Source organism: Pristis pectinata, chromosome 30 (assembly GCF_009764475.1).
Source record: "Pristis pectinata isolate sPriPec2 chromosome 30, sPriPec2.1.pri, whole genome shotgun sequence".
NCBI lineage: Eukaryota > Metazoa > Chordata > Chondrichthyes > Rhinopristiformes > Pristidae > Pristis > Pristis pectinata.
Window position 1 is genome coordinate 27,167,375 of NC_067434.1, and position 23,010 is coordinate 27,190,384.

The window sequence follows — 23,010 nt, forward strand, 5'->3', positions numbered from 1 at the left end:
TTAACAATAGCATATCACAAAATGACAAATGCGGCTCAAGAAAGAGAAAGATAACTGAATCACTTCATCCATGAAGAAAATTATTTTGAAGCACATGGACAAATTAAGAAAAATTAATGTTGGTATTGAAGATGAATATAGATTTTCAGAGGAAACAGCTGAGAACTAAGGTAGGTAGTAATTGATCAAATATACAATATAAATATTTAAGGGAGCACTGGAATCTAATATTCATTACTGCAATACATTACTTTTAGTATTTAGCTGAGAAATTAAAGTGAGCATGTGAACCAGAAATGGTTAAGCTGATTCTATCTTTATTGTAGTAACAAAGAGGCAATGATAACTAACAAATTGACTGTGGAAGTTGTACTCCAATGGGAAATGTCCACACAGATTGACTCTGTCCAGGGGATTTGCTTCATTAGCAACATTGTGAAGACTGTGTGTATGTCAGTGGTAACCAAGCACAAATTCTACATCCCCTACTGACCCAGAGACCTAAATGGCAGAGAGCAAACCAGACGTTAAAAATGGCCTTAGCAAAGGCCAATCAGGAAGCAGGCAAGCCTTGCGTAAACCATTCCTAATGATTCCAATGAGACGATGGAAACATTCAACCAAACTACCAGACTCACTCCTTATAAACCAGTGACAGGATGAGAGTAAGAGTAAGAGTGCTGGAGGAAATGCAAGGCCCATGAAGGACAGGGTGAGGAGACAAGTGCTTAAGTAACCAACTGAAGGATATGTAATAGTAGTATGGGAAAGGCTTAGGACCAGCAAATTCTACCAAAGGCAGGAGCAAGGATAATGGTAAGAGCATTTCCAGGATTACTTCATGCTTCAATGGAGTACAGATGAGCAGTGATACATGCGTTTAGGTCTGTGGATCTGAAAGAAAAGGAAGTGTGGAAGAACTGCTTGGAAACCCAGGGTGGATTCAAGTGTATACCTACTGAAAACTCTAACCAGGGTTCACCCATCGATAAGGCCCATAAGATTCATGATAACCAGCATACAGGAATGATCTTGCTGATCCCAGCAATCAGTAAGGAGGACCACAAGGCAATTAAAGAGGGATCAGGAGAGAAAGTCAATATACATTCATTCTGCAACAGGTTATCCCATCACAAAGGAGGAAACATGTAGTTGATGTTCATAGTAGATTATAAAGGACATATGGAGCCACAGATGATATAGTGAAGGACCCAGAATGATACAATAGCCACTAGGGCTGCCCATCACTCCATCTATTGCAGCTTTGAGATAAGCTAGCTGGGTTAATCAAGTAATATCTTAAATTTGAAGAGGAAAGCAGGACACAACAAGGAGAAATAGATAGGAGTCCTCAGAAGAGAACCAGGATGGTTCCAAATATGGAATTGGGGTACGAAATTAAACCTATAAATCAAGCAGTTTTTCTTGTTTTGTCACAGTACTGTTTTTGCTGGTTCTGTATTTGGGAACTGTCACAATCCTACCAAAGGGTGATATCAAAAGTATGCATGAGAACAATCAGATATAATCAAACACTGAAGCACCTCAACCAACCACTAGCTACTGGAATTGTAGTAGTGCTTCAGGGTAGTTTAGATAAAGTAGTGGCTTCCTTGCCTAAGGGAAGTGGGGGGGGGGGGGGGGGGGGGGGGGTGGTTAGGGAGAATAGAGAACTGAAGTGGTACATGATGCAGACACAAGGATCCAGTCTGTAGGATTAACTTACAAACTTTTACAGTATAATATGCAAGATTAATGTGTTTCTACCCCACTAAATAAGTCAGATGGTTGGTGTAGCTGGAGGAAGGTGGTAATTAGAGTAACAAACCTGCTCCGAGTAATATCAACATGGCGAACAAGTCCTTAACTGTTTTAGAGCTAAAGCAATAGGGAGAAATAGTGCTTAAGGCACAACAAGTAAAAAGACAACTGAAAGATGTAAATTTATTAAGCCAGGAGAAAGTATTCAGAAATTACTGAACCATTAAAAATTCAGGCTGTGTCCCCCAAACGTGATCCCATTGCCAATGCTACTTCCCCACTTTAAACAGTCGTGGGCCAGGGACAGGAAAGTTGCATTTTTCCAAGAAAGGTTTGAAAACCTCCTCAAATCATTTCCTTTGTCCACCTGGTATCTCTTGTTATGGCAGAGTTTGGAAGAGAGTCTGTTTAGGGCATTTGATGTCAGACATGTGAACAATGTGACCAAAAGTGTAAGTAGGACCCCAAGTGCTGATGATGTTGGCTTAGGAGGAGACAACATTGTTAGTTGGCTGATCCTGCCACTGGATTTGGAAGAATCTGCAAGGCAGCATCGGTGGTGTTTCTCCTGTGCTTTGTGTCCAAGAAGTATCAAAGAGGGCAAGAATCACCACTAGTCAGTGCAGCATAAACTCAGTGCTATGTTTGACATCCTGATTTTCAAATACTCTGTTTTCTTCAGAAGAAGTCTGTGCTGATGTACAATGTCTCCCTTTGATGATATTATTCCACAGATACTATTTTGAAGAAACACATTTAAAAGTGTTTCAGCAGAGAAGTCATCATTTTCTAAAAATGAGTCAAAGATACAGTAAATTCAATTACATCAAAAAAACATCTCCCATGATGAGTCTCAAGACTTCCATTCCACAAGATTAGAAAACATTCTAACCGACCACAAATACATGCAGTCTATATTTATTTCATTTCATATGCCTAATGAACAATTGCAGAATTTAAAAAAAAATCCAGAGGGAAAAGAAAATGTGGAAACGAGTATAAACTTATACCCAATTTTAAACCTCAACATTAACCTGAAAAATTTGTGCTTGAAACACTTTCACCAACATGGAACCTACACAATCAAATGGACCTTAACCACAGCTGGATAAATAAAGATGTATTTGAAATAAGTTCTTATTCAGTATGATGACCAACAAACTGCAAAGACCAGCTGACAAATGCAAGAACAAATTTGAACTTTGTAAACTGTATGCCCTCTATGTTCCACTGGCAGAGGTTTAGAAGGTGGTCACCATCACTAAATAAACCTTAAGGTTGCTCCAGTTCACACAAATATTTACTCATGCACAACATCTTTACTTAATCTCACTGTTAGCAGGATCAGCCACGTTGGGGGGAAAAACACAGATGTCAGCAGAAATGGCTTGTTTTTTTTGTTGGGATCTCGGCCTTGCTGGCAAAGCCAGTGTTTATCGGCCAAACTCCCATTTACTGAGTAGTTCATAGTATCATACGGCATGGAAACAGGCCCTTCGCCCACTGAGTGTATACTGACCAAGAAGAATTAATTTACATGAATCCTTTGCTCTGCTGTTATTACCAGGCCATGTGAAAAGGCATTGAACAGTAAACCAAGCTAACATTATGACTGTAAACAGGGAGGAGAGAAATATGTACAAATCTTGTTTAAAAGTTAAAATTTTGGTGAGATTGTTGATTTATATTTAGGATAAAGTGAGTCGGAAGCATTCACAAACTATTACTCATACTTGGCGATATCTGCAGGGAAAAGGTAGATCTCGGTCGGACATTTTCAAGAATGGAAATTATCCACTGCAACTTTTATGAGCTAAGGGATGGTGAGTTAAGATAGTCCTGAAGGAGTTTGGAAGTGTACACACAGCTAAAGAATGGAAATAAAATACAACAGCGTAGGAAGACACAAGAATTTCTGCAGATGCTGGAATCTGGAGCAATACACAAAAAGTGCTGGAGGAACTCAGCAGGTCAGGCAGCATTCATGGAGGGAAATAAACAGTCGATGTTTCAGGCCAAGACCCTTCATCAGGACTGGAAAGGAAGAGGGCAGAAGCCAGAATAAGAAGAAGGTGGGGGGAGGGGAGGAGTACACGCAGGCAAGGGATAGGTGAATCCAGGTGAGAGGGGAAGGTAGTAGGTAGTGTGTGTGGGTGTGTGGGGAGGAGAAAAAGATGAAATAAGCTGAGAGATGATAGGTAGAAGAGGCAAAGGGATGAAGGAGAAGGAATCCGGTAGGAGAGGGCAGTGGACCATGGAATAAAGGGTGGGGAAGGGGAGGAGAAGAGATGGGCAGGTCATCAAGACAGGGGAAGGGAGCCACAGGAATAAGGGAAGATAAAGGAGTGGGGGGTGGGGGGGGGGAGAGAAAGATTAAGAAGGGGTGGGGTTACTGGAAGTTAGAGAAATCGATGTAAAGGCCATCAGGTTGGAGACTCCGAAGGCAGAATATGAGGTGCTGTTCCTCCAACCTGCGCCTGGCCTCAACGCGGCAGTAGAGGAGGCCATGGATAGACGTGTCAGTATGGGAGTGGGATGTGGAATTGGAAGTGGGTGGCCACCAGAAGGGCATGGTGTTGCGGCGGATGGAGAGAAGGTGCTCGACGAAGCGGTCACCCAATCTGTGTCAGGTGTCACTGATGTACAGGAAGCCACGCCAGGAGCACCGGATGTAATAAATGACACACCCTTGGACTAGCTTAGGAACCCGAGGACCAAAAGCATTGAGATCTGGTGATCCAAGTGAAAGCTGAAAGGTAAATCAATGGCACTTGATTAATAGCAAGACAGAGATTATTGAGTGGAATGGTAAAGGAGGATGGTAAGAGGCAGTAAATGACCCACACAAGCTGGTCAGGTAGTGGAACAGAGCTGTGGCATGTGGAACACTGAAATGAAAAGCAGGGTCAAAGATGGAGGTTGCAGTAAAATCCAGAACCCAATGGATACTTGGATCTGGATTTTGCAGTGGTAACGACTGGTAAAGTAGTTTGATTGCTTACTGTGAGGACAAGTAAGGAGGAGCGGCAGCAAATGTTGAAAACATATGCATCAGGTGAGCAGCAGTTTCACTGCTTACTGTGAGAACTAGCAGCGAATAAGATCAAGTGGATTGGCCATTTAGAGAAGGGCTGTCTCAAGGTGGAAGTGCTACATTGGCAAATGCCAAGCTTCAGTGAGAAGGACGGGCAGCAACAGGTAGGGTAAGGCAAGATTTTCTGTTCCCATCTCTTGATTCCACTAGTTGTTAAAAGGAGCAATGAAGGCAGTCAATGGAGTGGTATGTTCCTCCTGTAAGATATGGGAGAGTTCCCTGATGACCATGTCCGCAGGAAGTGTGTCAAAATACACCTCTTCTCAGACCACACAGATTGGTTGGAGCAGCAGTTAGACTCACTGAGGAGCATACAGGGGGCAGGGTTAAAGATAGGAGCTTCAGGGAGGTGGTCATACCAAAGATTCAGTCAAATGGATGGGTGACCACCAGGAGGGGCAAGCAGGTAGTGCAGGATTCTCCTGTGGCTGTTCCATCTCTAACAAGTATACCACTTTGTATACTGTTGGGGGGGGATGGCCTCTCAGGGGAAAGGGACAGCACCAGCCAGATCAGCGTCACCACAACTGGCTCTGTTGTACAGCAGGGTAGGGCAAGGACTAGGTGCGAAATAATGATAGGGGACTCTAGAGTTAGAGGCACCGACAGGCACTTCTGTGACCATAAACAAAATGGTACATTGTCTCCCAGGTACCAGGGTCAGGGTCTCTGAGTGGACACAAGACATCCTGAAAGGGGAGAGAGAGCAGCCAGAGGTTGTGGTCCATATTGATGCTAAAGGCTGAGGCAGGATGGGAGATGAGGTCCTGCAAAGAGAATTTAAAGAGGCAGAAAGTTGAAAAATAGGACCTGTAGGGTTGTAATCTTGGGATGTCACATGCTGGCGAGGCAAGGAGTAAGAAGGTGGTACAGTTAAATGCATGGCCAAGGAGCTGGTTCAGGAGGGAGAGCTTCAGCTACATGGATCATTGGGCTCTTTGCCAGGGCAGATGGGACCCCTACAAGGATGGATTGCACCTAAACTGGAGCGACAACAATATCCTCACAGGTAAGTTTGTTAGTGCTACTCAGAAAGGCTTAAAATTAACATGGCTGGGGAATAGAAACCAGAGAGAAGATTATTGGGGTCTTGACAGAGATCTTTGTATCCGCTGTCATGGTAGACGAATTCCCAGAGGATTGGAGAATGGCCAGTGTTGTTCCTCTGTTCAAGAAGGGCAATAGAAACAAACCAGGAAATTATAGGCTGGTGAGCCTTACATCAGTGGTAGAGAAATTATTGGAAAAGATTCTTCAGGATCAGATCTACTCATATCTAGAAAAGCATAGTTATTAGGGACAGTTAGCATGGCTTTGTGCTGGGGAGGTCAGTTCTTACAAATGACTGAATTTTTTTTTAAGGAGGTGACCAAAGATAATTGATGAGGGTAGGACAATGGATGTTGTCTACACGGACTTTAATAAAGCTTGCAACAAGGTCCACCATGGTAGGCTGAACCAGAAGATTAATGTACATGGGATCCATGGAGACTTAATAGATTGGATACAAAATTGGCTTGGCCATAGACGACAGAGGGAAGTGGTGGAGGGGTGTTATTCTGACTGGAGGAGTGAAGATGTAGATGGTAAGGTAGGTTGTCAAAGGATTCAACCAAGTATGGACTAGTTGAAATGACAGATGGACTTTAATCCAGACAAGTGTGAAGTGCTGCATTTTGGGAGGTCAAGTGTAAGAAGGAAGTTTACAGTAAATGGCAGGACACAAATGACCATTGATGTATGAAGGGATCTTGAGCTGCAGGTCCACAGCTTGCTACAAGTAGACTGGGTGGTAAAGGCAGCATACGGCATACTTGTCTTCATTGGTCAGGGGATTGAGTATACATAGTCATGTAGCAGCTATATAAAATTTTGGTTAGACCACATTTGGAGTACTGGGTCCAGTTCTGGCCATCACATTAAGGAAGGACATGGAGGCTTTGGAGGGTGCAGATGAGGTTCCTGAGGATGTTCCCTGGATTAGAAGGCACCTGCTACAAGGAGAGGATTGGATATTCAAACTTGGATTGTCTTCTTTGGAGTGTTGGAGGATTATAGAAGTATATATAATTATGAGGGGCATAGACAGGCTAGGAACTCAGTCTTTTTCCCAGGGTGGAAATGTCAAATACTGAAGGACATAGTTTTCAGGTGAGAGGGGTTTTTTAAAAAGATTTATGAACCAAGCTTTCTAAAACAAAAACAGAGAATGCTGCCAGCAGAGGTGGTGGAAGAAGATATGATAGCAATGTTTGAGAGGCATATAAACAGGCACATGAACAGGCAGGGAATGGAGGGATATAGAACATGTGCAGGCAGATGGGATTAACTAGATTGGCATCAGGGTCAGCACAGATACTGTGGGCCAAAGGGCCTGCACCTATGCTGTATTGTTCTAGGTTCCATATGTCATTATCTCCCTTTATGATGACTAACCCTAAAGCAACTATTACTTAAATAATAAATCCTTGTCTTTGCAACATGTTCCATTCTCTGGCACAATCTGATACAACCACTCCCCTGGAACTCGTCGTGTAGATTGCAAAAATATGCCTTTCCCCCTCAATTAAAATCCCTTGTTAATATTGCATTCATAGTTTACTATAGCCTCAAGCCATTTTGATTTTTTTTTAATGCAACTCCACTCTATTTGATCACTTGCCTGGATTCTCGGCGCTCCTCAAAGGATTCATTACTTCAGACCTGGTGGAACGAGTATCAGCATGGATATTCCTGCATTTGCCTGAAACTTATACCTTGTTTTGATCTGTGGTTATTATTTCTCCTTTCTCCTCAACTATCAGGTGCATATGATGATCATTTCCTTGGAAACTTTCTTTCCCAGATGGCCTCAATCTCAATGTCAACTAATTTATTTAAATAGAATGTATTAACTTGGACACACTGCTTGTCCGTGGTTAACATATGGCTCTCAAAGCTCCACGTCTCTGAAGAAACAATTATTGTCCTATCCTGCTTTTTCTCCCCCTATAAATACTAATTTTTAAAAAAAATACCCATTATTCTCTTAAATTTAAACTATTCTGCTACCTCTTATGTCACCTATGACTCTTGCTTGCTTCATTCCCTACGTCTGCAATTTGTGCCATTTCCACTTGAATTGTTTTTTTGGCTTCTCCAAAATTAGGTTTCTTATCCAAACATGAATTTGCAGGATGGATTAATTGCACCATGCCATGTAATTTGAAAATGATTATAAAGTAGCAATTTCATTAAAAGCTTTGGATGACTTTGGAAATTGTTTCAGAAGAACGGGCAAATTCATTGGAAATCTGAAATGCTCATTTACTAAAAATCATCAAGCTGAACATGGGTACTTTGCTGTCATAGAAATGACATAATTTGGCAAATAAGGTAAAGAAGAATCCCAAGAGATTCTACAAATACATTAAAAGCAAAAGGGTAACTGAAGAAAGAACAGTCCCCTTCGGGATCACTGTGGTCATCTGTGTAAAGCCACAGGAGACAGGTGCAGTGTTAAATGAATATTTCTCATCTGTATTTACTGTGGACAAGTCATGGAAGCTAAGGAATTAAGGGAAATGAAAAGTGATGTATTGGAACATACCCACATTATAACAGAGGTGATGCTGGAGGTCTTAAGGCATATTAAGGTGGCTATATCCCTGAAACCTGATCCTAGGACATTGTGGGAAGTAGGGAAGAAATTGCAGGGGCCCTGGCAGTGATATTTGCATTATCTTAACCATGGATGAGGTACTGGAAGACTGGAGGGTGGTTAATGTTGTGCCTTTATTTAAGAAGGGCTGCAAAGGCAAGCCAGGGAACTTCAGGCCAGTGAGCCTAACATCAGTGGTGGGAAGGTTACTGGAGGGGATTTGAGAGACAGGATCTACCTGCATTTGAAAAGGCCAGGACTGATAGTGATTAGTCAGCATGGCTTTGTGCACAGAAAATTGTCTCTCACAAATTTGACTGAGCATTTTGAGGTGACCAGGAGGACTGACGAGGGCAAGGCAGTACACATTGTCTACATGCCTTTGACAAGGTGCCACATGGAAGGCTATTCTGGAAAGTTAGATCACACGGGATCCTGGATGAGGGAGCCAATTGGATGCAAAATTGGCTTGGAGGATGGAGACAGAGGGTGGTAGTGGGGAGCTGTTATTCAGATTAGAGGTCTGTGACCAGTGGTGTGCCGCAGGAATCGGAGGGATAAGTAACTGTTGTTTGTTATCTATCCTAACAATTTGGATGACAATGTTGATAATGTGGCTGTTAATTTGCAGGTGACACCAAAATTGGTGGTATAGTAGACAGTGAAGGAGGTTATACAAGATTACAAGCAGGATCTAGATCAATTGGGGAAGTAGGCCAAGAAATGGCAGATAAAGTTTAACAAGTAGGAAGATTAACTTTGAGATTTTGTTTTGGAGGGAGGAGCACCAGCATCAGTTCTGGACAAGACAGGATTCATTCTGTCATAAGGAAGCAATGAAGTGAAAATTAGATAAATATGAATCAGAGGAGTAATTTAAGAGGAAATGAAGACCAATTATAAGAGGTTAGGAGAAACAGTAAAAAAAAAACTAAATTACTGAAAAGGATAGCAGGAATAAGCAAGAATAATGAAAGAAAATTTAGTTTATGCCCTGAAAACAGGAAAGGATCAAGATTAAGGAATGTTTCAGACAAGAGAAATACAAACAAAAATGATAAAAAGCATTGATTACAATGCTCACCAAATGGGAAGTTGGAACAATTAGAGGCCATAATGTCACAGGAAGGTTAAAAGTAATGGCACCAACAGAAACCGACCAACAAAATGAGCAAGATTTTCCAGACAAAAGTAGGTAAAATTGGTGAAGCTGGGAAGACTTGTGTGCACACAAAAGGGTTTAGACAAATCAGTAAAGGAGGAGGAAGCTCCAAACCTCAGATGTCCCAAAGCACTTCAAACCCAATTAAAAAAAGTTTGCACCGTGGCCACAGTTTCTAATGTAATTGAATCTGGCAGCCAGTTTGTATTCAGCAATGTGGTTAGGCATTCATGATGAATGCTACATTAGTGTGGTTATCATACAAACTCCCTTGCTGTCAGAAGAAAATTGAAAAGAAATCTGTTGATAAGTTAGGAGGAAGAATAGGAACAAAATTACTGTTGTGCCAAATTGCCCTTAATCACAGCAATTAAAAAGTAAATGAGGAAAACAAAGCCAAATTCTCAAAAATTATTTAAAAGTGGTAACATATCACTACAGGGAGAGGAGCAATGCTGGATCCAGCTATGACTAATAAAACTGCCATGGCTTTGGGGTAAAGCTCATAGAAAAACATCGGCTTAAACAAGGCAGAAGAGATGTGGAAACAGCTATCAGAGTTGGATTTTTTAAAAAAAAATTCCAGTGCAAATATACAGCATTAAAATTAGACTACATCAAGTTTCAGGATGACATAGATAAGTGATTAGGAGAAACTAAAATCATGAGAATTCACAGCCGATTAGTGTGAATAAAATTACAAGAGAAGATAATAAGTTTCAAAGGATGAAAAAAAAAGCAAAGGAATATGAGGAGAGAATCTAAGAGATCAATCTAAAAAAGTATCCCACAAATAAATCAGTAAAAAGATTAAAGTAAAGCAGAACTTTCAGAAAAAGAGTATAAAAAGTAGACAAGAGGTTTTATTATAAATAAGGTACTGGAGAACTCCATTTTTCTTAAAGTTCTGAGATCTGATAGTTACAGCCAAACAAACGATCTACAGTAGGGTGGAATAATGCTAGTACATAGAGTCTGGATATTGCAGGGTTCATGGACTAAACGATTCTCTTTCTGGACAGGATATTTCTAACACAAAATGAAGAATCCCAGTTATTTGAAACATCCAACTGCATCACAAATGACTGCGTTTTCAAGTTTGTTAGTGGATTTGTTCTTAGCCTATATTTAACAAATTGAAAAGACCTGCTACTATGAATTTATGAATATCTGTCATATAACTCAGCAGAACTTGTTTCAGAAAACACAGTTCTATAAATTATTTATTTTGAATGTAACTAACTCCAAGGTTAAAAGCAAAAGAATGTTATCTCTAACAAAGTTATCAGACCAGGATTGTCCTTCCAAGCAATGACTTTACATATCACGTATAATTTTCCATCAGAGAACAGAACCATACAGTTTCTTTACCTTTATTGCCTCAGCTCTAAGCAATCATTTCCTCCACAATAATTCCCTCAATAAAAATGTATAAGTTTTGTTATTAATATTTCTGAACAATACAGAAACAAGAAAAAAATGTATACATTAGAGTGACTGACCAGTTCCAAGTCAGAAAACAACCCTTTTCTCTGAACTGTGAATTAACACATGGCAGTATTCAAAACTATACTCTTAACCATTTCATTCCCAGATATCTCTACAATATCTTCCTGTGATCTTCTGGTATATCACTCCTTCTACATTATTCCCCACCTTAATTCTTACTTGTTGTCATCAAAGGCATCCATTGAGGCATTAGATCTCGTATTCAATCAATACATGCTGTCCCTCTAACATAGAACTATATAATTCTGAACGTAAAGCTATGCCACAAACATAATCCTATAGAAAGGACTAAGACTCACGGCTTATTGGTTATATTTTCATTTACTATACATAAAAGAGCACAGAGCCACGCTGCTGTATTTGGAACTCTGTAATATTTTAAGGCAAAGTTCAAAGCTTCTCAATCCAGTGCATTATTATGTCTTCTTTCAATCCCCTGCAGTGAGCTCAGTTGACCTCTCTATTGAGTAATTAACAAGTTCTTCAACTAAGCCCCACAGCATAACTTTGGACATACCAAGAGTACAAATTTAATGGGAACCCATTGTATACATCCTGAAATTATTTTCAGACTCCTTTAGTTACTTATTCAGCTAAAGTGCACTTACAGCTCCTTGTGTTTCTCATCAGCCAGAATCTGGTCATTTGTCTTCAATCCGTACCTTTAAATCAGAACAAAAATATTGCTTAGTACCACCAAATCCAAATACTATTGACAATTCTCGTTTGCATAAAGAAACAAAAAACTTGTCATAATATCAAGTGTAAGTGAAAGCAGAATACAGTTGCTTGTCAGGAAAAATTTAGCTTTTAAGTAACACTATGAAATCCAAATTCAGTAATAAAGTGAAGCAATCAGAGGTTCTCCAGCATTTTGTTTTGGAAGAAACATTTTTGTTTTTCACTCTTCTTTCATATCTACATCAGGCTGAGATTTATTTTTAATTCTATTTCTTGTAGGGCAGGTATTACTTCCCCTTCCTGAAGTCCACAATCAGTTCCTTGGTCTTGCTGATGTTGAGTGCGAGGTAGTTGTTGCAACACCACTCAACCAGCCGATCTATCTCACTCCTATACACCTCTTCATCACCATCTGAGATTCTGCCAACAACAGTGATGTCATTGGCAAATTTATAGATGGTGTTTGAGCTGTGTCTAGCCACACCATCATGAGTGTAGAGAGAACAGAGCAGTGGGCTAAGCACGAATCCTTGAGGTGCACCTGTGTTGATCGTCAGCGAGGAGGAGATGTTACTACCGATCCACACTGACTGTACTTGGTACTGTGATCTCCTGATAAGGAAGTTGAGGATCCAGTTGCAGAGGGAGGTACAGAGGCCCAGGTTTTGAAGCTTGTTGATTAGTACTGAGGGGATGATGGTGTTGAATGCCAAGCTGTAATTGATAAACAGCAGCCTGACATATGTTTTACTGTTGTCTAGGTGCTCCAAAGACAAATGGAGAGCCAGTGAGATTGCGTCTGCTGTAGACTTGTTGTGGCAGTAGGCAAATTTGGGATTTGGCATGTCACCAAAGACTCTTGCAAATTTCTACAGATGTACAGTGGAGAACATTCTGACTGGTTGCATCACCACCTGGTATGGAGGCACTAACGTGCAGGATTGGAAGAAGCTGCAGAGGGTTGTAGGCTCAGCCAGCTCCATCACGGCACAACCCTCCCCACCATCAATGTCATCTTCAAGAGGCGGTGCCTCAAGAAGGCAGCATCCATCATCAACGACCCTCACCACCCAGGACAAGCTCTCTTCACGTGACTACCATCGGGGAGGTGGTACAGGAGCCTGAAGACCCACACTCCACCATCTGATTTCTGAACGGTCCATTAACACTATCTCGTTATTCTTCTTTTGCACAATTTACTTATTTTTGTAACTTATAGTAATTTTTATTTCTTTATGTCTTGCACTGTACTGCTGCCGCAAAACAACAAATTTCGTGACATGTCAGTGATAATAAACCTGATTCTTAGAGTAAGAGGCCCTTCAATCCTCAATTCCTATGGTAGTTTTTTTTTTGGAAGAGATGCCAATTAGTTTTAGTTTCCTGTGCTCTTTTTACCCCACATAGCCCTGAAAATATTTCTTCCAAACCTCTCCCTGGTAAGCTTCTTTCACCTGGATGCTATGTGACCCTTGCTCCTCTTTTCATTTCCTCCATAAGTGTCCCAGTACAAAAGCTACTTGCATACACAGACTAGTCTCAAAGTTTTGCTACAGCAAGGTACCCGAGAACTCAGTGGAATGCTCAGGCTCTCTCAAGCTTCCCTATCTATTCTCCAATCCCCACACAACATCAAATACAAGTACCTGGGTTACGCAAGAGTGCCATTCCTGAGAACTGTCCATAAACCAATTTTTCCACAAGTCAGAAACAAACAATCTCAGTGAGGGTTGATTAATATGAACATTTATTTACCGTCCTCCCGCGTAGTTACAATAGTACAAATCAGAATGTCCCACATCCAATGGCTTCACGCTGTGAACCATCACCCTGTGTTCTTAAAGACATTGAAGTCTATCTGAGTACAGCGGGAATGTTACACAGACAGCTTTTGTTTGAAGACAGGTTGTCTTTTGAATTAACTAGCTGCTGCTCCGATTCTATAACTCGTGCAGATGTTTGCATTTCTGTAACTAACTTTCCAATCTTGAAAAATTGTTTAACAATTTATTGGAGAATTTGAGTAAAGTCAGATTTCTGAAAGTCAGTTATTCAGTAACCCAGGGAACACCTGTATATGAACTTTATTTTGTCTCCTTTGTTATGTCTCATGCTATCAGTAATCCTACTGAACTATTTTTAATTTCTTCAGTCGATGAAAATACAGTCATTTTATCGCCAACTCCACTCCCCATCTTCCTTTGGGAGAACAGAAAAATGGGTTCAGAATTAGATTTAATTTTAAGATACAGCAAAATTAGTACTTATTAAATATACCCTCACAAAAAATTCAATTTCTGAAATGTTACTGCAACCCCAAAAAGCCAAACAGAAACAGCGTACCTACAGAGAAATACATTTATTTTCATTGCACTAAAACTCAGTTAGATTTCTTTCAACAAGACATTATAACGGTTTGTAAATATCTTAAGTTCTTCTCTGTTGAAATTACTCCTGAATCATCACATGGAAGGCAAAGGGATTACTGAGAACACCTGCTGATTTTCCACGTTCATATTTCAATCCTGCAGGTGATGGTGTTCTCACACGCCCGCTGCCTTTACCCTTGGTGGTAGATGTCAGAGGTCTGGGATGCGATGTTGGATAAGACTTGGCAAATGACTGCAGTGCATTTTGCACATGGAACACAGAAACCACTGTGTGCTGGTGATGGAGGGAATAAATATATCGGATGGTGGATGGAGCAATTCTTTAACCTGAATGGTGTCAATGTTAGACCACAAGAGAAAGAAGCAGAATTAGGCCATTCGGCCCACCGGGTCTGGTCTGCCTTTCGATCATGGCTGATTTTTTTCAACCCCATTTTCCCGCTTTTTCCCCTCAACCCCTATACCAATCAAGAACCTATCAATTTCTGCCTTAAATACATCCAATGACTTGACCTCCACAGGCTTCTGTGGCAACAGATTCCAGACTCACCACCCTCTGGCTGAGGAAATTCCTCCTCATCTCAGTTTTAAAGAGACGTCCCTTTATTCTGAGGCCATGCCCTCGGATCCTAGACTCCCCTACTAATGGGAACATCCTCTCTACATCCACTCTATCCAGTCCTTTCAGGATCCATTAGGTTTGAACAGATTCCCCAAGTGCAGGCCCAGAGCCATCAAATGCTCATTTGTTAAGCCTTTCATTCCTGGGATCATTCTTGTGAACCTCCTCTGGGCCCTCTCCAGGGCCAGGACATCTTTCCTTAAATACAGGGTCCAAAATTGCTCACAATATTCCAAATGCAGTCTGAGCAACACCCCAAAGCCTCAGCAGTACATCCTTGCTTTTATGTTCTAGTCGTCTCAAAATGAATGCTAACATTGCATTTACTTTTACTATCGACTCAACTTGTTCTCGATCTGTTGGAGCTGCACTCATCCAGGAAAGTGAAGAGTATTCCCTCATGACCCTGCAAATGGTGGAAAGGTTCGGAGTTTCAGAGGCGAATCACTTACTAGGATCTGCTCAAAGCTTTACATTTCCCTCAAATAATTGGTAAAATTAACAAGACAATGGAAAGACTGTTCCAAATTGTTTAAGTCTACCATGTTAATTGGAACATGAATAAATCCTGAAGGGCAAGAGAGGCAAACAGGTTGTGAATTTCAATTTGTTAATAGCTCACTTAGAGTGATATTTAGTGTGATTTCCAAATTTAACGATTGGTCCAAGGTTTTACCAGGCTTGGGACTAGCTCATGAAAGCAAAGTCAGGAAAGAGCAACAACGTAAGGCTGGGCAGTGAAATATATCAATAAAAAGTGAAACCCCTCAGTTGCTTTCTTATTCAATTGGCTATCGTCAGGAGCTTAATGCCAATAGGTTACTTTATAAACTTTGAAAATTACTGTTTAAACTTTGCAGAAATCTCAGATCTCCATCCCAGAACTCAAATCTATCAGATTAGTATGGAGACACAAGAGATTCTGCAGATGCTGGATTAGTATGGATGCCACTTATGTTTTGTTAGACTAGTATTCAAAAAGAAAAAAGACCAAGATGAACAGTAGCAAGAATAGCACCACATGGTCTCCATGAACCTGCAGTGCCACAGAAGTGCAGAACCACAGAGCTGCAGTTTGCAGGAGGCACGAAGGCAGAAAATGTGCTTCCCCAACAAGTGATCACTGCAGTATCTCATGCCCTGTTGTTTGGAGGCCATACATTTGCACCTTGCTGGAAAAAAGACAAGCATCAAAATGAAGAAATGTGAGATTCCAGATGCCAGAATCTGGAACAACAAACAATCTGCTGGAGGAGTTCAGCAGGTTGAGCAGCAGCTGTGGGAGGAAAGGAACTGTTGATGTTTCAGGTTGAAACGCTACATCAGGAAGCATCAAAATGGACGTGGTAGTGTAGTATGAAAGGCCAGGGGTCAGATGACAGTGACAACACTACCGACCTCCATGGTCGGATGATAGCATTGCCTATCAGGTCGGAAGCTGCACCACTGTCAATCAAGGGTCCAGCTCCTCCCCACCCATTAATGAGTACACCTGAGGATTGGCTCGTAACCCACTTTTGTTCTTGACCCTGAATCATTGGCTTGTTTCACTTGACCGGGCTCTACCCACTACAGCCCTATAAAAGATGATACACGTGGACTCTCTTCCTCTTTTCCGGTTGCTGCTGGGGTCCAGACCACAGGTGAGAGGGTGCACTTCCACAGGGGTCAAGAAGCGTCCTGAGTAGATTCCCAGTAGCGTAGATTCATTGTTTGTCCCAATTCAGGGCATCCAGACAACGTATTTGTTCGTTCCCTGATTGTTTGTACTAGTTCGTTGTGTGTGTGTGTGTGCGCGCGCGCGCGCGCGCACTTCACCCCTGTTGCGACTCCCCCCATGTTTCGCAATCACCCTAGTGCGAGTGTGCATTTGTTCCTTCACATTCTGTTCCTGCATCGGTCTTTGTGAATAAAATCCTCCTTTTAAAGTACAAAGACTGTGTCCAGATACCTTTATCTTTAAGATACCAAAAGAACCTTTCTCATAACAGATAGGGTTACAAGTAGCTGTCAAAGTTACTAATGGCCTGGGTCTCTTGGCACTGAAGCGATTTAGCAGTCCTGCTGCAAACAGCTGCAGGATGTTGGAGTGGTCAATTGGCAAATTCAGAGTCGGCAAGTGGGTGCATATATGATACGAATCAGAAGTAGCAAGTACTCAGATCCGCGCTGGTTTGATGCCTACCGGTACAGGACATCAGCTGCACATGGCAATCAGAGCACTTACAGATCACCCTAGAGTGTCAAACACTAGAAGGGTTTGATCTCCATCAAGGAACAGCTGTTGTTCAACAAAAAAATACATCCCCATGGAAATGTTTCCAAGATGCCCAACATCTGCAAAGATACTTCCATCATACAACTGTTGATCCTCCACAAACTCAAAGCACAACTTAGATTCACCCAATGGCTGCATTTATAGAAAGAATACAATCTTAAATTGGAGCCCAACAAAGCCCAAGATAAAACAGTGAACATCATATGAAAGATTATTATGTCACTAGGAAAACCATTGACACATTTGATGCTGTGTTTCAGATGCCTGGTCAGATCTAGTGGAGCCCTTCCTTACACACCAGTCAGGGTCTCCAGAGTGGTTGTGGTTTCTGGCTCTGAACAACACTATGTAGCATCAAAGTTTAGGCAAAGAGGAACAAGTAACACATGATGTGACCAAAGCACTCATTTCACCCACTCTTCCTATTGGCTGCAGTTCATCAGGGTGGGGAACCAGTAAGGTTGGTATATGATGTATCCTTATTGAAGTTGCATTCATGATGACAAAACCTGTCTGTTTGCTGGGTTTGATGTTCTATTTTGGTGGACACATGCTCCATCCAAGTACATACACATATTGCAAAGACCTGCAACTTCATGCCACTATGCTGAGAAAATTCATCCAATTTCTCCAGAAATATATGCAGAGGAACTGCAATGTCTCCAAGTAGATGACACATTCTTTGGTGCTGCTCCAGAAATATCGCATTGTTGATAGACACAAAGTGCAGCATTTCTGTCCAGCTGAGCAGAGCTTGAACAGTCTTTTGCCCTTCTATGAAGATTCTTCACTGTAGTCACTGCCTTCATCATAGGCTCTCACCAACAGTGGCCCAACCAATACACAAGCATGAGGTGGTGTATGGCCTGCAGCCTACTGTGAACATTGCATCACTGACAGCAACTTCCAAACTTCTGCATTTAGCTGCAGAGGTTACTGTCAGTTTTGCCTAGTAAAATTAGCAACTGCTGACAGCCTCAGCATTATTAACAGAACAAAACCAAGCCTAATATGTTGCAAACCCAAACAGTAATACAAAAATCACAAATAATCCCTAAAGCAAAAATCAATTTATATTTAACTTAGTAAAAATCCAATCTCAAAGTACTAAAATAATTAATGAAAATTTTTATAGATTACACTGGCATTCACCCTGGTTGTGCAATGCTCTTCTGTGATCAGCATCATCATTCACCAGAAAACATCTAAACCAACGTGGAGAACTGAATGCTCCAGTAATTATTAACCGCTAAAGGGCAAATTGTACGTCAACAATAGTGCTTTGCTAAACTGCGTTGCAGGAGGAACAACAGTCATTCAGCTATTAAGAAAATATATCCGCAACTATGAGTTTTCAATGTATAATGTACATATTTTCATTTAATTTTGTATTCTTTCTGCTTTGCAGCAAAATCCAAGAAATTTTCTGAGAAAAATAGAAATGAAAGTGTGGTAACAAAATATCACAAGGCATTAGTTAACTAACACAATGATGAAAAGGAATTAATGGTTTAGTGAAAGTTCACTGATGGGTAAAGCATTTTTTAAAAATTGGGACATTGTCTATGCCAGTGTAAGAAGTGATTTGGACTCATCAGACCAAAAAAAAATCACTGCAATTGTTGGGACTATACCTCGAATAGATCCCGAAAGATATCACCCGTCTAGCAGAGCTACGCACGCATAGCCAATAATTTAAAGTCTCCACTGAAGACTTACAAAAGCACTTCATGGCTGTTATGGAAAGTTAGATCACATGGGATCCAGGGAGAGCTAACTAACTGGATACACAATTGGCTTGATGGTCGGAAGCAGGTGGTGATGGTGGAAGATTAGTTTTCTGACTGGAGGCCCATGACCAGTGGTGTTCCCCAGGGGTTGGTGCCAGGCCCATTGCTATCTGTCATCTACATCAATGATTTGGATGAGAATGTACAGGCATGGTTAGAAAGTTTGCAGATGGCACTAAAATAACTGGTGTTGTTGCCAGTAAAGATGGGTAGCAAGATGTACAGAGGGATCTTGATCAGCTGAGTAAGTGGGCTGAGGAATGGCAAATGGAGTTTAATTCAGATAAGTGTGAGGTGTTGCACTTTGGGAAGACAAATGATGGTAAGACTTTCCCAGTGAATGGCAGGGACCTGGGGAGTGTTGTAGAATGGAGGGACTTGGGGATAGCTTGTAAAAGTCTAGGTTTAGGACAACTAAAAAAGCTATAAGGGAAGAGAAGATGAAATACAAGGGTAAACTAGCCAATAATATAAAAGATTACAAAAGTTTTTTTTTGGAGACATGCAAGGTGAGAGGCAAGAAAGAACATTGGACTAGTTGACACAGGACCTGCTGGAGTAGTAGTAATGAATCATACAACAATACAGCACGATACAGGCCCATCAGCCCACAATGTTGTGCCGACCTTTAAACCTCGCCTAAGACTATCTAACCCCTTCCTCCCACATATCCCTGTATTCTAAATTCCTCCATATGCTTATCTAGCAATCTCTTGAATTTAACCGATGTACCTGCCTCCACCACTGCCCCAGGCAGCGCATTCCACGCCCCAACCACTCTCTGGGTAAAAAACCTTCCTCTGATGTCTCCCTTGATCTTCCCACCCATTACTTTAAAGCCATGCCCTCTTGTATTGAGCATTGGTGCCCTGGGAAAGAGGTGCTGACTGTCCACTCTATCTATTCCTCTTAGTATTTTATACACCTCTATCATATCTCCTTCCATCCTCCTCCTCTCCAAAGAGTAAAGCCCTAGCTCCCTTAGTTTCTCCTCATAATGCATATTCTCTAAACCAGGCAGCATCCTGGTAAATCTCCTCTGCACCCTTTCCAATGCTTCCACATCCTTCCTGTAAGGAGGCAACCAGAACTGGACACAGTACTCTAAATGTGGTCTAACCAGAGTTTTGTAGAGCTGCATCATTACCTCACGACTCTTAAACTCGATCCCACAACTTACGAATGCTAATATCCCATAAGCTTTCTTAACTACCCTATCCACCTGTGAGGCAACTTTCAGTGATCTGTGGATATGAACCCCCCAGATCCCTCTGCTCCTCCACACTACCCAGGATCCCACCATTAACTTTGTACTCTGCCTTGGAGTTTGTCCTTCCAAAGTGTACCACCTCACACTTCTCCAGATGGAGTTCAATCTGCCACTTCTCAGCCCAGCTCTGCACCCTATCAATGTCCCTCTGCAATCTTTGACAATCCCCCACACTATCCATGATACGTCCAATCTTTGCATTGTCTGCAAACTTGCCAACCCAGCCTTCTACCCCCTCATCCAAGTCATTAATAAAAATCAGAAAAAGCAGAGGTCCCAGAACCGATCCTTGTGGGACACCACCAGTCACAACCCTCCAATCTGAATGCACTCCCTCCACCACAAGCCTCTGCTTTCCACAGGAAAGCCCATTCTGAATCCACACTGCCAAGCCTCCCTGGATCCCATGCCCTCTGACCTTCTGAAGAAGCCTACCATGTGGAACCTTGTCAAACGCCTTACTAAAATCCACGTAGACCACATCTACTGCACTACCCTAATCAATCTATCTGGTCACCTCCTCAAAGTACACTATCAACTTGTGAGACATGATCTGCCCTTCACAAAGCCATGCTGGCTGTCCCTGATCAGACTACGATTCGCTAAATGCCCATAGATCCTATCTCTAAGAATCCTTTCCAACAGCTTGCCCACCACAGACGTAAGGCTCACTGGCCTATAATCCCCTGGATTATCCCTACTACCTTTTTTGAATAAGGGGACAACATTTGCCACCCTCCAATCCTCCAGTACCATTCCCGTGCACAACGAGGATTCAAAGATCCTAGCCAAAGGTTCAGCAATCTCCTCCCTCACCTCACGGAGCAGCCTGGGGAATATTCTGTCAGGCCCCGGGGACTTATCTGTCCTAATATTTTCTAACAGCTCCAACACATCCTCGCTCTTGATATCAACATGCTCTAGAACATTAACCTTACCAACACTATCCTCAAGGCCCCTCTCCTTGGCGAATACTGGAGAAGTATTCATTGAGGGCCTCACCCACTTCCACGGCTTCCAGGCACATCTTCCCACCTTTATTCCTAATCGGTCCTACCTTTACTCCCGTCGTCCTTCTGCTCTTCACATAAGTGAAGAATGCCTTGGAGTTTTCCTTAACCCTACTCGCCAAGGCCTTTTCATGTCTTCCTCCTGCTCTCCTCAGCCCCATCTTAAGTTCATTCCTTGCTATCCTATAATCCTCAAGAGCCCTCTCTGATCCCTGCTGCCTAAACCTTATGTATGATGCCTTCTTCCTCCTAACTAGATGTTCTACCTTTCTCTGTCTAACTGGGACAAATTTATCCCTAACATCCTACAAGAGATCCCTGAACAATGACCATATCTCCATAGTACATTTCCCTTCAAAAATGTCACCCCAATTTACACTCCCAAGTCTCGCCTTATAGCCTCATAATTCGCCTTCTCCCAATTAAATATCTTCCCATCCTCCTTGCTCCTACCCTTGTCCATGACAATGCTAAAGGTTAGGGAGCAGTGGCTACTGTCCCTCAAATGCTCACCGACTGAGAGATCTGTCACCTGACCCAGTTCATTACCTAATACTAGATCTAATATGGCATTCCCTCTAGTCGGTCTGTTAACATACCATAGAACACTACAGCACAGAAAACAGGCCATTCGGCCCTTCTAGTCTGTGCCGAAACATTATCCCGCTAGTCCCATTTACCTGCACCCAGTCCATAACCCTCCAGACCACTCCCATCCATGTATCTATCCAATTTATTCTTAAAACTCAAGAGTGTGCCCACATTTACTACATCAGATGGCAGCCCGTTCCATACTCCCACCACTCTGAGTGAAGAAGTTCCCCCTAATGTTCCCCCTAAACCTTTCCCCTTTCACCATAAAGCCATGTCCTCTCGTACTTATCTCTCCTAATCTAGGTGGAAAGAGCCTACTCGCATTAACTCTGTCTATACCCCTCATCATTTTGTAAACCTCTATCAAATCTCCCCTCATTCTTCTGCGCTCCAAAGAATAAAGTCCTAACCTGTTCAATCTTTCCCTGTAACTCAACTCCTGAAGACCCAGCAACATTCTAGTAAATCTCCTCTGCACTCTTTCAATCTTACTGATATCCTTCCTATAGTTAGGTGACCAGAACTGCACGCAATACTCCAAATTTGGCCTCACTGTGACAGGAATCTGTCCTGGACACACTTAACAAAATCTGCCCCATCTAAACTTTTGGTACTAAGCAGGTGCCAATCAATATTTGGGAAGTTGAAGTCTCCCATGATAACAACCCTGTTATTTTTGCACCTTTCCAAAATCTGCCTCCCGATCTGCTCCTCAGTATCCTTGCTGCTACCAGGGGGCCTATAGAAAACTCCCAGTAGAGTAACTGCTCCTTTCTCGTTCCTAACTTCCACCCATACTGAATCTAGAGAGGATCCTGCTACATTATCCACCCTTTCTGCAGCTGTAATAGTATCCCTGACCAGTATTGCCACCCCTCCTCCTCTTCCTCCCCCCCCTCCCCACCCCTTTTAAAACACTGAAATCTGGGAATATTCAGTATCCATTCCTGCCCTGGCGACAGCCAAGTCTCTGCAAGAGCCAAAATATCATAGTTCCATGTACTTATCCAAGCTCTCAAGTTCATCACCCTTTATTCCTGATACTTCTTGCATTTAAGAAAATGCACTTTAGCCCATCCACCTTACTACTTTTATACCCTATACTCTGCTTCTCCTTCCTCAAAGCCTCTCTATATGTTAGATCTGGCTTTACTCCATGCACTTCTTCCATTAACCTATCCGTCCAGTTAAACCCTCCCGAACCACACT

General features: G+C 42.0%; 1 protein-coding gene across 4 annotated transcripts in view; it reads right to left on the bottom strand.

Annotated features, from left to right (window-relative positions):
* LOC127584701 (adenosine kinase-like) overlaps positions 1-23,010 on the bottom strand; it is a 280,100-nt gene that overhangs the window by 213,694 nt on the left and 43,396 nt on the right. For all 4 annotated transcript variants that reach the window (XM_052041589.1, XM_052041591.1, XM_052041590.1 and 1 more), the window contains exon 3: positions 11,775-11,828. In XM_052041589.1, the coding sequence (XP_051897549.1) occupies positions 11,775-11,828 (54 nt within the window). The remainder of the gene's footprint in view (positions 1-11,774; positions 11,829-23,010) is intronic.